The 14,966-nt window shown below is 41.7% G+C and overlaps 1 protein-coding gene across 2 annotated transcripts in view; it reads right to left on the reverse strand.

Annotated features, from left to right (window-relative positions):
* Window positions 1-14,966, reverse strand: part of COG5 (component of oligomeric golgi complex 5) — a 149,247-nt gene that overhangs the window by 72,555 nt on the left and 61,726 nt on the right. For both annotated transcript variants that reach the window (XM_035127862.2, XM_035127863.2), the window contains exon 7: window positions 8,006-8,136. In XM_035127862.2, the coding sequence (XP_034983753.2) occupies window positions 8,006-8,136 (131 nt within the window). The remainder of the gene's footprint in view (window positions 1-8,005; window positions 8,137-14,966) is intronic.

Below are 14,966 nucleotides of genomic sequence, written 5' to 3' on the forward strand. Positions count from 1 at the left end.
CTTAACTGTGTGGACCTGGTTCATACACTCCCCAAAAACTGCTCATCCATGTTTGTGTGTGCAGTCCAGCTCATTTGCAATGTAATGTGCAATGCTTCCTGCCATATACACAGTACCCCCCACAGGGATACAGATTCTGATTTGATGGAAAGGAATGAGCAGGCATGCTCCTCAGATTATTCTCTTTTTTGACATCAGAAGCAAGGAGACAGCGAGTGGAGCTTGTCTACAACGGCAGCATTGTTTCATGAATGAAAATTTGCACAGTTCTTTCCCCCCTTGACATAGTAAGGTTCAAATGCCATTTAGAACAATTGCAAGGCATGAATAATTATCCCACAGTTGTTGTTGCTGTTGTTTTTTGAAAAAGGAACCATGTACTAAGAGGCTAGGGACGCAGGTGGTGCTGTGGGTTAAACCACAGAGCCTAGGGCTTGCTGATCAGATGGTCTGCAGTTCGAATCCCTGCGACGGGGTGAGCTATAATGCGAGATGAGCATGCAACCCCAGAGTCAGTCACGACTGGACCTAATGGTCAGGGGTCCCTTTACCTTTACCTTTACTAAGAGGCTAAACTTAAACATTTTTCTAGAATGCAGGAATACCATTTCTAAGTAAAATCAGTTTAGTGTAGTGGTCAGAACTCAATATTAATCAGGGAGACTGAGGTTCAAATGCCGGCTGAGCCATAAAATTTACAGTCTCAGCTTCACCTCTTTCATTGGGTTCAGAGGACAAAATGGGTTGCTCTGCCTATTTCACCCTGAAAACAACTGAGGAAGGCCAGTATACATGACTTGAAATGTAATAATCTTAAACTTTTCCCCCTGTGCTTAGTTTGAGCTGTAGCTGAACCTTGCCATCTCAGAATCTAATAAAGCCAAATGCAGCACACACACACCCTCTCTCTGGCGCTTCATTTAGTGAACAAATAATAATGTGCACCACAATGCATACATGAAGAGCTCGTTAGCTACAATTACACATACGTGGCTGCCTATCATATGAAAACTTACAGCACAGTGTTTCTTTACATGGGACTTTCGGGGGGGGGGTGCTTGTTCTTGTGCAGAAGAGTCTCTGGAAGAAAAATGTCATGCGGAACGCCATCCTGAGCTTGCAGGACTAAAATGCAACAAGCACCCTTTCCAGCAGGTTCAAACAACTGGTTCCATAAATTCTTGCCAGATAGGCTCTATATGCGGCATCTAATTTGTCTAGCTCCTGGTGCTAAACTGAGACAGCTATTTGATTAAAAGGATCCCATTGAGAATTGTTAGGCAAATAAGAGTAAGTTTCAGACAGCGCTGCTTAACAAGCAAACCATTGCCAAACTTTCTGGTGGTGTCAAGGAGTTAAGTGGCACTTAAGCAGGTGTTTAAAAGGTGTAATGCTCTGAGCCCTCCATCTTTTAAATAAAGAAAGTAGTAATGATGGATGTTAATGAGTGCCACGTTGTGTCTCTATTCAGCACTGCTACCTATTTTAGTCCAAGTCTTTTAAGACTTTATTAAGTGTCCCATTCTCTCCAGGAGGACAATAAGCTGCTTAGCAGTGGGCCCAAATTAAGAGTCTTCTATTGCACAGCAAAGGGAATGGAGTATAATAGCCATAATGCTGCAAGGACAGAAAAGCGCTTTATTGATAATAGGCCAAGTGCTATTCTGGCTCACCTCAGCCCTTATATGTCTGAACTGGGCTTGAGTCCAATTATATTGATCGCTAATGATGTGAGGGCAAGTTTAACACACATTTTGAGGTTCAACCCCTTGCCGGGATTGCAGAATAATGAGCGGGCCATGAAACATAGCACATTTCAGAAGTTTTAAGGTGAAAATACTTAACGTCTGCAAGGTTCTTAAAAGGTGGTATAAAAATATAGCATCAATTTGATAAGCCAGAACCTAAGCCTTGAATGCAAATGTTACTGGTGTATTTTATCCATTTCCTTTTTATCCGACCCTGTTTTTACACACCGCGTTTTTCACTTCATAGGATGCACCTGACCATAGGACGCACCTCATTTTTTAGAGCAAATGAGAGAGAGAGCAGGCTTGAGAGCCGGCGGAGAAGAGGGAGCTCTCCTCCTTGCCCGCTGTCAAGGAGGCGGCCGGAGAGCCCATTTCCAGTGGCTACAAAGATTTTCCCTTTCGTTTGGGGGGGTGCGTCCTATGGAGCGAAAAATACAGTACACCCTCGCCAGTCTGGTATGCTTCAGCTGTTTTGAAACAGAAGTCCCATCAGCCACAGTCAGCGCATGGTAATCAAGATTTGTCAAATCTATTACAGCAGATTGTGGAGAAATGCTATATAGTGTCAAATGATATTCATAATAAAAGTAAGCTCATAGTGCAGAGGTCAGCAAACTTTTTTAAAAAATAAATCTTTATTGATATCAAAGAAAAAAATACAAACCAATAAAACCAATAAAACCATACCACCGCAATACAAGTATCGTGTTGCAAACTTTTAAAGCAGGGGGTGGGTCTACTGTCCCACAGACCTTGTGGGGGGCCCGGACTATATTTTTTGGGGGGGGGGATGGATGAATTTCTATGCCCCACAAATAACCCAGAGATGCATTTTAAATAAAAGCACACATTCTACTCATGTAAAAACACGCTGATTCCCAGACCATCTGCGAACCGGATTTAGAAAATGATTGAGACAGATCTGGCCCCCAGGCCTTAGTTTGCCTACCCATGGCAAAGAGAGAATCATAGAGTTGACCATAAGGGCCATCCAGTCCAAGCAGGAAACACCATCAAAGCATTCCTGGCATATGGCTATCAAGCCTCTGCTTGAAGACCTCCAAAGAAGGAGACTCCACCACAGTCCTTGGCAGCAAATTCCACTGTCGAACAACTCTTACTGTCAGGAAGTTCTTCCTAATGTTTACCGGTAGGTGGAATCTTCTTTCTTGTAGTTTGAATCCATTGCTCTGTGACCGCTTCTCTGGAGCAGCAGAAAACAACCTTTCTCCCTCCTCTATATGACATCCTTTTATATATTTGAACATGGCTATCATATCACCCCTTAACCTTCTATTCTCCAGGCTAAACATACCCAGGTCCCTAAGCCGTTCCTCATAAGGCATCGTTTCCAGGCCTTTGACCATTTTGGTTGCCCTCCTCTGGACACGTTCCAGCTTGTCAGTATCCTTGAACTGTGGTGCCCAGAACTGGACACAGTACTCCAGGTGAGGTCTGACCAGAGCAGAATACAGTGGTACTATTAGTTCCCTTGATCTAGATGCTATACTCCTACTGATGCAGCCCAGAATTGCATTGGCTTTTTCAGCTCCGGCATCACACTGTTGACTCATGTCAAGTTTGCGATCTACCAAGACTCCTATATCCTTTTCACATGTACTGCTCTCAAGCCAGGTGTCACCCATCCTGTATTTGTGCCTTTCATATTTTTTTTGCCCAAGTGTAGTGCTTTACATTTCTCCTTGTTAAAATTCATCTTGTTTGCTTTGGCCCAGTTGTCTAATCTATTAAGGTCATTTTGAAGTGTGATCCTGTCCTCTGGGGTATTAGCCGCCACCCCCCAATTTGGTGTCATCTGCAAACTTGTTCAGGATGCCCTCAAGCCCAAGTCATTGATAAAGATGTTGAAGAAGACTGGGCCCAAGACAGAACCCTGTGGCATCCCACTAGTCACTTCTCTCCAAGATGAGGAGGAGCCATTGATGAGCACCCTTTGGGTTCGGTCAGTCAGCCAGTTACAAATCCACTGAATGGTAGCATTGTCTAGCCCGCATTTTACCAGCTTCTTTACAAGAATATCATGGGGCACCTTGTCAAAGGCCTTGCTGAAATCAAAATAGGCTACATCCACAGCGTTCCCTTCATCTACCAGGCTTGTAATTCTGTCAAAAAATGAGATCAGATTAGTCTGACATGACTTATATTTCAGAAACCCATGCTGACTTTTAGTGATCACAGCGCTCCTTTCTAGGTGCTCACAGACTGTTTGCTTAATGATCTGCTCTAGAATCTTTCCTGGTATTGATGTCAGGCTGACTGGGCGGTAATTGTTTGGGTCCTCTCTTTTCCCCTTTTTGAAAATAGGGACAACATTTGCCCTCCTCCAGTCTGCTGGGACTTCACCTGTTCTCCAGGAATTCTCAAAGATTGTTTCAGTTGTTCTGAAATCAACAGTTTCAGTTGTTCTGAAATCACCTCTGCTAGTTCTTTGAATACTCTTGGATGTAGTTCATCTGGCCCTTGAGACTTGAATACATCTAAACTAGCCAAGTATTCTTGTACTACCTCCTTACTTGTTCGGGGCTGTGTTTCCCCTGCTGAATCATCTGCTCCATATTCTTCAGGTCGGGCATTGTTTTCTTTTTTGGAGAAGACTGAGGCAAAGAAGGCATTGAGGAGTTCTGCCCTTTCTCTGTCCCCTGTTCGCATTTCACCATCTTCTCCTCTAAGTGATCCCACTGTTTCCTTGTTCTTCCTTTTGCTATGGACATACCCATAAAAGCCCTTTTTGTTGCTTTTAACCTCTCTAGTAAGCCTGAGTTCGTTCTGTGCTTTAGCTTTTCTGACAACCATCATGAACTCCCTTCCCTTTTAGTGTTACTGTCCATGGGATCTCACCCAGTGTTTCCCTAAGGTTTCTGAAGTCGGCTTTCTTAAAATCTAGAATTTGAGTCTTAGTATGCTTGGTTGCGCCTTTCCACTGTATAATAAACTCCAGAAGAGCATGATCATGAAAACTCAGATCCCATCTACCACTGAAATAATTCTTGCTCTCTGGTTCCTAAATAAGGTTGGGGTGAGGGGGAAGAGAAGGATCACACAGACATCATGTTTCCCCACCATACAAAATTATCCCTTTCCCCCCACGTTCCCGTGAGTATCCTCTAGACCGCAGTGAACCAAACGAATGATAAAATACCAAGAAAAAGTAAGTTTTGAGGAGGTATCATACAAACATTTTCCAACAAGGTCAAATGCACAGAAATCAGCCCAACATGTATACAGAATTCTTGTATCTCACACAAATTGATATACAAAAATATTCCAGAAATATGAATGTAATTATACAAACATATGCCACCCTACAAAAATAAATGGAAAAGACTCCACCTCAAATCCTTTACTTGCTTCATAGGGCTGCATCAAGGCACAAATCATCTCCTATTGTATTCTTCCGCAAATGAGGGAAGCAAGGCCAGCAGCATTTCATCCTAACACTTTCATCTTCCTTTCAATCCAGATACAATTAAACACTAATAAAGTTCTTCCAAATAATCCTGGGGTTGATTGGAAGCAAGTCACTGGCCAAGCAAACCAGGCATGTACACTAATGATTTCTTGATTATTTTGATCTACAGCCTAACAGGGCTGTCAATTGTTCAAATGAAGCAAGATTAATTTTCGAGGGCATGACTTGTCAGTTGCGAGGTCAGATCTAGTGCATGAAAAGGACTCAAACAAGAGTAAACATTTCAGATATCAACATGTTCTTAAGTGGGATAGTTGCACTATTGGGAGTTTTCCAGAACAACAGAACCAAGAGAAATTGTGTGCCTAGGAAATCCAAATTCCAACTTAATAAAGAACTGGAGCAGGTGATGGCAAAACAGAAAAAATGTGCCAAAGGCAGCTATGGAAACTGGGTTCGAGTGGATAAGGACAAAGGGGGGGGGGACTGCATCCACCGGCTAGGCAGTGAAACATTTCACCTTTCCACCCCGTGGCAAAATATCCCACCCAATATTTGCTTTCTGTGCAACACATTTTCATCAACCTATTTCCAGATATGTCTCCATGGTCATAACAGAGACTCTTGTGGGGAAATGGAAGCAGAGGGTAAGAATGCCAAATTCTGTGTCTACACGAAAATCCATGCTTAAACAGTGACTGCCATGTGTCACTTGCAGTACACACAGCCCAAGGTTTCTGTTGTAGCATGGAAGAAATGCCAGTTTTCACAGCATTTGATCCAGGTTTACATACTCTCACTGTGCATGGCTGCAGGAAGAGTCTCCCCCGCCCCCCACCTGCACACATAACTTTACTAGGTAATGTCTCGCCATATATTACGACTGGGACCTTGTGATGCAAGCAACTCTGCATTAATAGTATATAACGCTTGAACAATATTTTTTCTGTACCATACTATAATCTGGACTTCTCATTTATATTCGGTGAGATCCAACTAAGTAATACCCACAGCAGACCTAACTGAAATAAACAGATTTAAGTCCACCGAGTTCAGTGGGTCTACTCTAAGTATGACTGATATTGGATAGCTTAAAACAAACTCTTATTCTTAGATTAGGGCACTGAGGATGCAAGTGATGCATACCTTCCTTTTTGCAGCTAAGCCTAGAGAGATACAGAGTCATCTCTAGTGGTATTATTAGGCTTACTATTCACAATCCATAGCTTAAATCTCATCTCCGGTGTCAGTGATGCCCATACAAATTCAGTAGGCAGAAGCAAACCTGAAGGATATCAGCATATTCTGTATAGCAACATAAACTTGCTGATGCAAAGTTAACTAAATACACTGCAAGTAACATTCATTTAATGGTAGATATATTATTAGACATTACTTCTCTCTTATATAGCTAGAAAGTTCAATTAGTTTTTTAAATAAATAAATAAATACAATTATCATTATCCCTTATGAGCTGCAAACATCACACACTAAGAGAAAATTATTGAAAAATAAAGAAATCGTTCAAAGATTAAACAAATTTGATAGAAGAACATCTGAAGGCCTTATCTGGGATCTTTAAAAGCCGTTTGCATGTATTGTACTCAATAGCTTGCATTTCAAGCTTTAATTTAAAAACAAAGCCAAGTCCGACCAACCCAAGAGTTACAAAAAATGTGAAAAACCTTTGAGCTCTCCACAATTCTTCATCACGGAAGATGTTAGGCAAAGCAAGAGGTGAGAGGACATTTTCTGACATGTAGGCATAATTAAGTAAGCAGCAAAATATAAATCTCAGAAAAAGTTTTCTGTTCTAATCTGTTCTCAAGTTGTGAATTTACATGGGCACCATGATAAAAGCAGCAGCACATGGCAAGGCAGTCAACAGGGAAGATTCTGTTGTTGTTGTTAATTTCTATACCACCCTTAATCCTCGTACCATAGGGTGGTTTACAATATAAAAATACAAAAATGCCATAGGAACAAACAAAAACAAACAAAAATGCCATAGTAATAAACAAGAACAACAACCCCACACAAAGTTTAGAAGGCCATAGATTGTTTACTTAGGAGAAGAGAAATGTTTTTGCCTGCCGCCTAAAGATATGTAATGAAGGCGCCAGGCAAGCCTCCCTAGGGAGAGCATTCCACAAGCAGGGAGCCACGGCAAAAAAATAATAATGGCCTATTCTTGTGTTGCCACCCTCCAGACCTCTCATGAAGAAGGCACACAAAGAAAGGTCTCTGATGTTGATTGCATGGTCCAGATCGATTCATATGGAGAGAGGCGGTCCTTGAAATATTGCAGTCCTGAGCTGTTTAAGGCTTCATAGGTCAAAACCAGCACTCTGAATAGGCAACAGATGGTCTTTCTAAAAGGCTTCTTTCTAAAACATTAATCATCTACTAGGAGGGAGACCAGGAGGGTGGTTGGACTCAAGCATGTGTACCCCAATCTTTCCCATTCAACAAGTAACCAATATCGCTGTGGATTTAAGACTAGTGTGGAAAAAGACAGAAAATCCCTAGCCCTCAACAAGCCAAACATCAGACCAGGGCTAAGAAAAGCTTCTGTGCTCCAGCCCTTGTCAGTCATTCTCTTAGAAGCAAAGGGGCAGCAATAAGCACACAACTTCCAGCCTGAAAGCATAACAATCAGTTCTCATGTTATGATTCAATATAGTCATACTAATGCAAGCAAAATGAACTGGTGAACCCCTTTTCACCAGTAAGTGTTCAATGAGTTGATCTGTTCTACTTCACCATACTTAAAGAGCAAAGTTTTATTCATCTGCTTTTGAAAGAAAGCAAAATGTATTTTTACCTGAGTCTCCATTCCTTGCTCCAGCAACCGCTTAGCCTGGTTTTCTACCTCGAGTCGAGCTCTTGCCATAAAAAGCAGTTCGTTTTCAATTACTTCTATTCCAGAGAGATCTACTCCTTGGGAAAGGTAATCTATAAGAGCAAGGACATTTTTATATATTATTAGAAAACTCAAATAGCAACGATAATGAAAAACATTAAATCTGCTATGTATTGTTTCCCGTCGCATTTTCCTGCATAGAACCTGACATCAGTATGCATTCCCAGGGTTTATGGAAGAAAAGCCACTCATCAGTATGTGAATATCCCAACAGCAAAAATTGTGCACTTATTTCTTAGCTTTTCACTACGAAAAGGAACTGTAAGTAAGTGTTCCAATGGTAGTACAGTAAAAGTGGGCTGGGTCCATTCACAGAAGGGATGTTTTAACCAGCCGCACTAGTTTATCCATTGCCTTGTGCAGGCCTAGGCAAACTTGGTCCTCCGTATGTTTTTTGGGACTACAACTCCCATGACCCCTAGCTAACAGGACCAGTTGTCAGGGATGATGGGAATTGTAGTCCCAAAACATCTGGAGGGTTGAGTTTCCCTATGCCTGGCCTTGCGGGACATCTTCGAGAGAAGAAAAGGCTAAGGAGTAAACCCTACACACAAATTCAAAGTGGATGAAAAAGGTTCCTCATCCCAGTATATGGGAAATGAAAACAATTTTAATTTAAATGTCCATGCAGCAATATAAATCAGAAGCGTCCTTGCAGTTGCAAATCATGATGCATGTTGACTTGACCTGCAGTCTTGCAGCTGTTGTAATGCATGCACAAATCCCACTGAAAAACCACCTTGTCTTACACATGTTAAACTGTCACACAACTGCAATCAATGTTCTAGAAAGAAAAACAGCAACAAATCTTTGGCTGAATCATTGTAAATGTTACTAGCACCTTGTACATGCCAAGTTTCTTTGTTAGAGCCATTTTAAAAAAAAGTTTCCTTCAATAAACAATTCCATATTCATGTTTTCAAAGGTCTCTCATAAAAACAGCACAGCCTCGTCCACTAAGCTCCCACAAGATTTACCAGTACTTTGTTTTTATGCACTAGGGCTTGTTTTTGTCCAGAAAAAAAATGGCCATAAATGCAAAAAAAATCAGAGTGGTATCTTGAGATTTTTTTTTTAAAAAAATAAGCTATCAATTTTACATTTCAAAATAAACATTTTACAAACTTTAAGATATCCAGTGACCAGCCTTCTTCTCCTTCCATGGTTCATTTTACATACTTTCCTGCATATTTTACTGTAACCATTCAAATCAGTTTTCCACTTTTACAGTAATCAAATATTATTTAATCTGTTGAATTTATCTTAGTGCTGCCAGTGTTTTCAGCTGTATAGAGATATTTTCCATATATTCAATAAATGTTTTCCACTCCTTAAATATATGTTCTTGCTCTCTTATTCTGTGTGTTAAATCTGCAAGTTCTGCATATTCTGTCAACTTAAGTTGCCAAGCCTCTTTAGTTGGGAGCCCCTTTGGGGGCTAACAAAACACGGGCCACAGTTGTTGCATACATAAATAACCTTTTCTGACACCTAGGAATTTCAGTCTGGGTTATTCCCAACAAAAAAGACCCTGGTGTTTTGTTTTAAGTGTAGTTTTAAACATTTTTTTCAATTCAAAATAAATCATTTCCCAAAATACGGTACCTTTACCTTTTTACATGTCCACCACGTGTGAAAAAAAGGCCCCCTCTGCTTCTTTACACTTCCATCACGTATCTGATTCTGTTTTATAAATCTTAGCCAACCTACTCAGAGTTAAATACCATCTATGAATCATTTTCAAATAGTTCTATTTCAATGAATAAAGTAAAGGTAAAGGTAAAGGGACCCCTGACCATTAGGTCTAGTCGTGACCGACTCTGGGGTTGTGTGCTCATCTTGCATTATTGGCTGAGGGAGCCGGCGTACAACTTCCAGGTCATGTGGCCAGCATGACAAAGCCGCTTCTGGCAAACCAGAGCAGCACATGGAAACGCCGTTCACCTTCCTGCTGTAGCGGTTCCTATTTATCTACTTGCATTTTGACGTGCTTTCGAACTGCTAGGTTGGCAGGAGCTGGGACCAAGCAACGGGAACTCACCCCGTCACAGGGATTCGAACCGCCGACCTTCTGATCAGCAAGCCCTAGGCTCAGTGGTTTAACCACAGCGCCACCTTCAGGTCGTGTTTCCAAAGTTTCTCCCAGAGATTAAGATCCATATTGTATCCTATATCTATTGCCCAATGTGTTATTGAAGCTTTAACAAGCTCATCTTTTGTTTCCTATTCTAATAAAAAATAATACATTTTAGACAGAGGTTTATCCTCATTTTGTAAGTTCCCCCCCCCCCAAATTGTGAGTTTTAGTACAGAAACCCATTCTATCTAATTTAAACATATCTGGTGATATTGCAACCAATCCATAACTTGACTCCTTAAGTTTTCCATTGATTTCAGTCTGGTCCCATCTCCCCCAACACACACACACACTCCATAAAATCCAGCAGTTCCCAATGTCTATTCCCAATGTCTATCCATATTAACTCTCTTAATTGTAATTGCTTCAATGGGAGATAGCCACAAATGTGTTCTTTCTTTCCAGCAGACTTTTATTTTTATCCCAGACTCTATACAGATTATTCCTAAGAACGTGGTTCATAAAACTCTTATGGATTTTAGCCTTCCAATACGAAAAACATGCATGTCAGCCGAATTTTAAATCATGACCTAAGTCTAAAATGTCTGCATTGCCCAATACAATCCATTCTTTTAACAAACACAAACAAGCTGCCTCGTAATACAATTGCAAATCTAGCAAGGCAAAGCCTTCTCTTTCTTTTGTATCTATCATAATTTTATGTTTAATTATTGGCTTTTTCACCTGCCAGATGAATTTAGAGATATTTTTCCCCATTCTTTGAAGCAGCTTAGATTATTTACAACTAGGATTGATTGGAATAAAAACAGCATCCTGGGGAATATATTCATTTTAATGGCTGAAATTCTACCATAAGGGAGAGTTTCATTCTCCCCCATATCTCCAACTCTTTCTTAACCTCTTTCCACAGTTTAATATAACGCACAGTGAGAAATTCCATACCCAATTCTCCACTTTGATTCTAGATGGAAATATTATGATCCAGCATTTGGAGCTTGAAAATAATTTCCCCTTGCTCAACACTGCTTAAATGGATGATAACTGAATATTGCCTGTTGCTCTGAAGGCACTGAAGTGCATCATAGAGGATAGAGTAAATAGCCTTTACACTGAAGACAGTGAGTAGCACCTCTCTGCAGAAACACGTTACAGCTACATTTCTTCATACTGCAGATAATATTCTTCACACCATAATATGCCATTAAAAATATATTAGTCACTCCATCTGTGCCTTCCCTGAATATTAAAACTGTGTACTTCACCAGACGGAATAAACTTCAAAATTTGTGTCACCTTCTGCAAATAGATAGTGTGCCTCTACAACCACAACAAAACCATAATCTGCCTCCCAATCAATGCCATCTACTGGGGGTGGGGTAGACACCAATGACCATATATTTTCAGTATTAAAGGAAGAGTAATGTTTGTGCGTATGTGTCCTGAGCACATCCAGCCCCAGGAGGAGAAATGGCTGGTAATTTAATTCTTTATTGACAAAGCACACACTTATGGGAGCTCCCAAAGTGCACAGAATACGCGCGCACACTTTTGGCGACTAAGTAGCCGGCAGCTCCTCGCCAGGCTTGCGATCTGAGCTGGATTGTTGGCGCAACAGTATAACCAAGCTTCCATCCAAACTTAAGTACCCTCCTCTGATGATGGGCTGCACAAGCAACCTGCAACTTCTCCTACACAGAAGTTGCCACAGTGCCTGTCTCTTCAAGGCCCTCCTGATTCCGGGGGACAATGGGAGGATGAGACAGAGGGGGTTCTGCCCCAACTCTTCTCAGGCACCGCCTCCTCCTCCTCGACTTCTGACAAGTCCTGCCCTTCCTCCAGTCTTGGCTCCTGCCCCGCGTCCTGCCCCCCACCCCATCTCTTCCTGCCCATACAACTTCCCTTCCTCCAGCCCTGCCTTCTGCCTCATGGGAGGCACAAAACCCCATAAATCACTGCCCCCATCCCCTGGGTCAGCATCAGGCCATGCAACCTCTTTCACACACTCCTTGGCAAAGAGAGAAAGCAAAGATCTAAGATCTCTGTCTTCCTTTCTGAAGACCTAATAGGGACATAAGAAAAGCCTGTTGGACCAGGCCAAGCATTTAGCCCAGCATTCTGTTCTCAAAGCGGCCACCTGCCTGCATGTTGGACATCATCATCATTTTATTATTGATATCCCACCAATCCGGCTGGGGTGCCCCAGCCACTCTGGGCAGTTTCCAACACATATAAAAACAGAATACAACAACACCAAACATTAACAACTTCCTGGTTTGTTTATTTTTTTGCAGTTTACTTAGGGTTTCACTGCAAAATCTTCCGATGAACTGAAGATGAGAAAAGTAAAAAAAAATGACTAAAAACAGAATGAATTGAAGTATCCCATACAGTCATACCTCGGGTTACATGCGCTTCAGGTTGTGTCTTTTCAGGTTGCGTCCCACGCCGAACTCAGAAGTACCTGAACAGGTTACTTCCGGGTTTCGGCGCTTTGCACATGCGCAGAAGCGCCGATTTGCGACCCGTGCGTGCGCAGACGTGGCACTCCTGCATGGATCACGTTCGCAACCCGAGAGTCCACTGTACTAGATTCCACACTGCACATCTTGCATTCTGCCGGGCTTGCATTGTGAATGCTGGTTTTCACTGAAATCATGGGTGCGAGCTTTAAACTATGACAACTGACATTTCTTTTGCACTTCGGGCTCAGACAAAACTTGTTGGCACAAATTCCTTGTTTCATAAGCACAAGGAAATCAACTTCTCATCTCTCACTGACAAAATCAAATTGTCACACGTCTCATACTCTTATGGTTTGAAGTGACAAACAGACCAAGTTGTTTAAATGGGGCCAGGATGAAGCCTGGCAGAACACAGCCACTGAGCTGCCACCATCCTGCTGCTTATCCTGAGGCATGCTTTCGCTAATGGGGCTTCCCGCTGTGCACGATTTTCATTCGCATCCTGGGGCAAGTTTGCAACCAGGAGCAGCTACTTCCGGGTTAGCAGAGCTCGTAACCTGAAGCGTTCGTAACCAGAGGTACCACTGTATTGGATGTTGAGAGTCAAATGCACATGCAAGCACTATTATGAAGACCAGATTGAAATGCATAATAGCTTTCATTTATACAGGCATCTAATTATAAGGAGAATTTGAATTATAGCTATCAAGTTAATGATTTATTCTTTATATATCAGGTCGTCAAATGCCGTTTCATCATAAAATACTTTTTATGATACTCACAGAACAGGAAAGCGTTATCAATAAAAGCAGCTAATGCTTTTGAAATAGTTGTTCTGGTTTCCATGACTGAACATTTCACTGGAAACAAGGGCATTCTAATACCAGCTCTCTCCTCCCACCAACTCATCCTATGGTCTTGGGCATGTCACTCCTCTTCTCCTTGCTTGTTGAAGGTGTTCTGTCTTTAAAACAGGAAGGGCCTATGGTGCATTACAGTAAACAAATAAGAAGGATGTTCTTTCTGGACTAGAGATTAAAGCAAAATGTGAACAATAAGGACAAACCTCAGCCTTGATGGTTTCTTCCCACCTTTGGAACCCCACACTCCTTGAGGTTCAAATCAGGTGGGAATTCAGGAGAAATATGAATTGCAGAATTAGGGATTTCCAGTATTGCCTAGTGGACACTACTGTGAAGGTACAGCTTTCACGATGCTGTAAAGTGTGCTGGTCGTAGCAGCAGCCACCCTTTAAGAGTGTCAGAGGCTGCATCTCCAGGTCTGCCTGGACCAGGAGCCCTTTTAGACTACTCATCTTCTAAAGCCTAACCTGGGCCATCACATATGTATCAAGGTAGGCCAGAAAAACAATCAAGTAAATAAGGCATGGCATCACATTCGTTGTAGAACATTCACTTTGTCCTGCAAGCTGAGTAATAAGATTCCCCCCTTTTGTTTAATTCTATTTTGGTATGCACAAATAAAAGTATCCAGCTTCAGTTTAACTGACCTTGAAACATTTTCAGGAATGTTTAAAACAATCAGTTTTCTAATGAAAGGGACATCTATCTAAATTCATTCCTAAAGGAACACATCCAATAAGACACTTACTGAGATTTATTCCAATGGGCTTTGCGGCCTGAAAGCTCCAAGTTATCTAGCAGTAATTTAGGGGAAGTTTCCTGAAAACAAGAGGGCATCAGCAACATATAAGGGCATTTTTTTTGAAAAATGGATTGCCAAATTTTTCTGGTCATGCATTTGGAGGGTTGCCTGGTGATGCAGATGAATACCAGCAACACTGCCAAATACCACCCATGGTTGACTGGGGAAGGTATGGAACCTCTAGCCATGATTGGAGGGTGATTGTTAATTAAGTGTACCTGGGAAGATTCACTCTACTGGTAAGCCAAAACTGTAGATGGTATCTGTGAAGGAACTCCCAACAGAATCTATTAAAAGCCTTCCATGAACCCAGCAATGGTACCTGTGGAGAAACCTCTTGTTCTGCCGCTGCTGTCATATTCAGAAGAAGCCTATGACTGTTTGCCCTTTGACACTCCATACCTAAGTCCTACCCAAGCAGGGTGCAGCATGATAGTGGTTCATATACTTAAGGAATTCCATGTTGCAATTTTTTAAAAAAACACCAAAACTGAGGAGATAATTCAACTCTAACTCGCACCTCCATATGGTTTCCAGAGCAGAGAGATGCATGCCTCATTCATTACCTTGGGCTCTCAGAAACTGTCATGTCTCCCAGCAAGGCTTCTGATTACTTTTCTTCTTCTTTTTTAACGTG

This window comes from Zootoca vivipara, chromosome 10 (genome assembly GCF_963506605.1).
Source record: "Zootoca vivipara chromosome 10, rZooViv1.1, whole genome shotgun sequence".
Classification (NCBI taxonomy): Eukaryota; Metazoa; Chordata; class Lepidosauria; order Squamata; family Lacertidae; genus Zootoca; species Zootoca vivipara.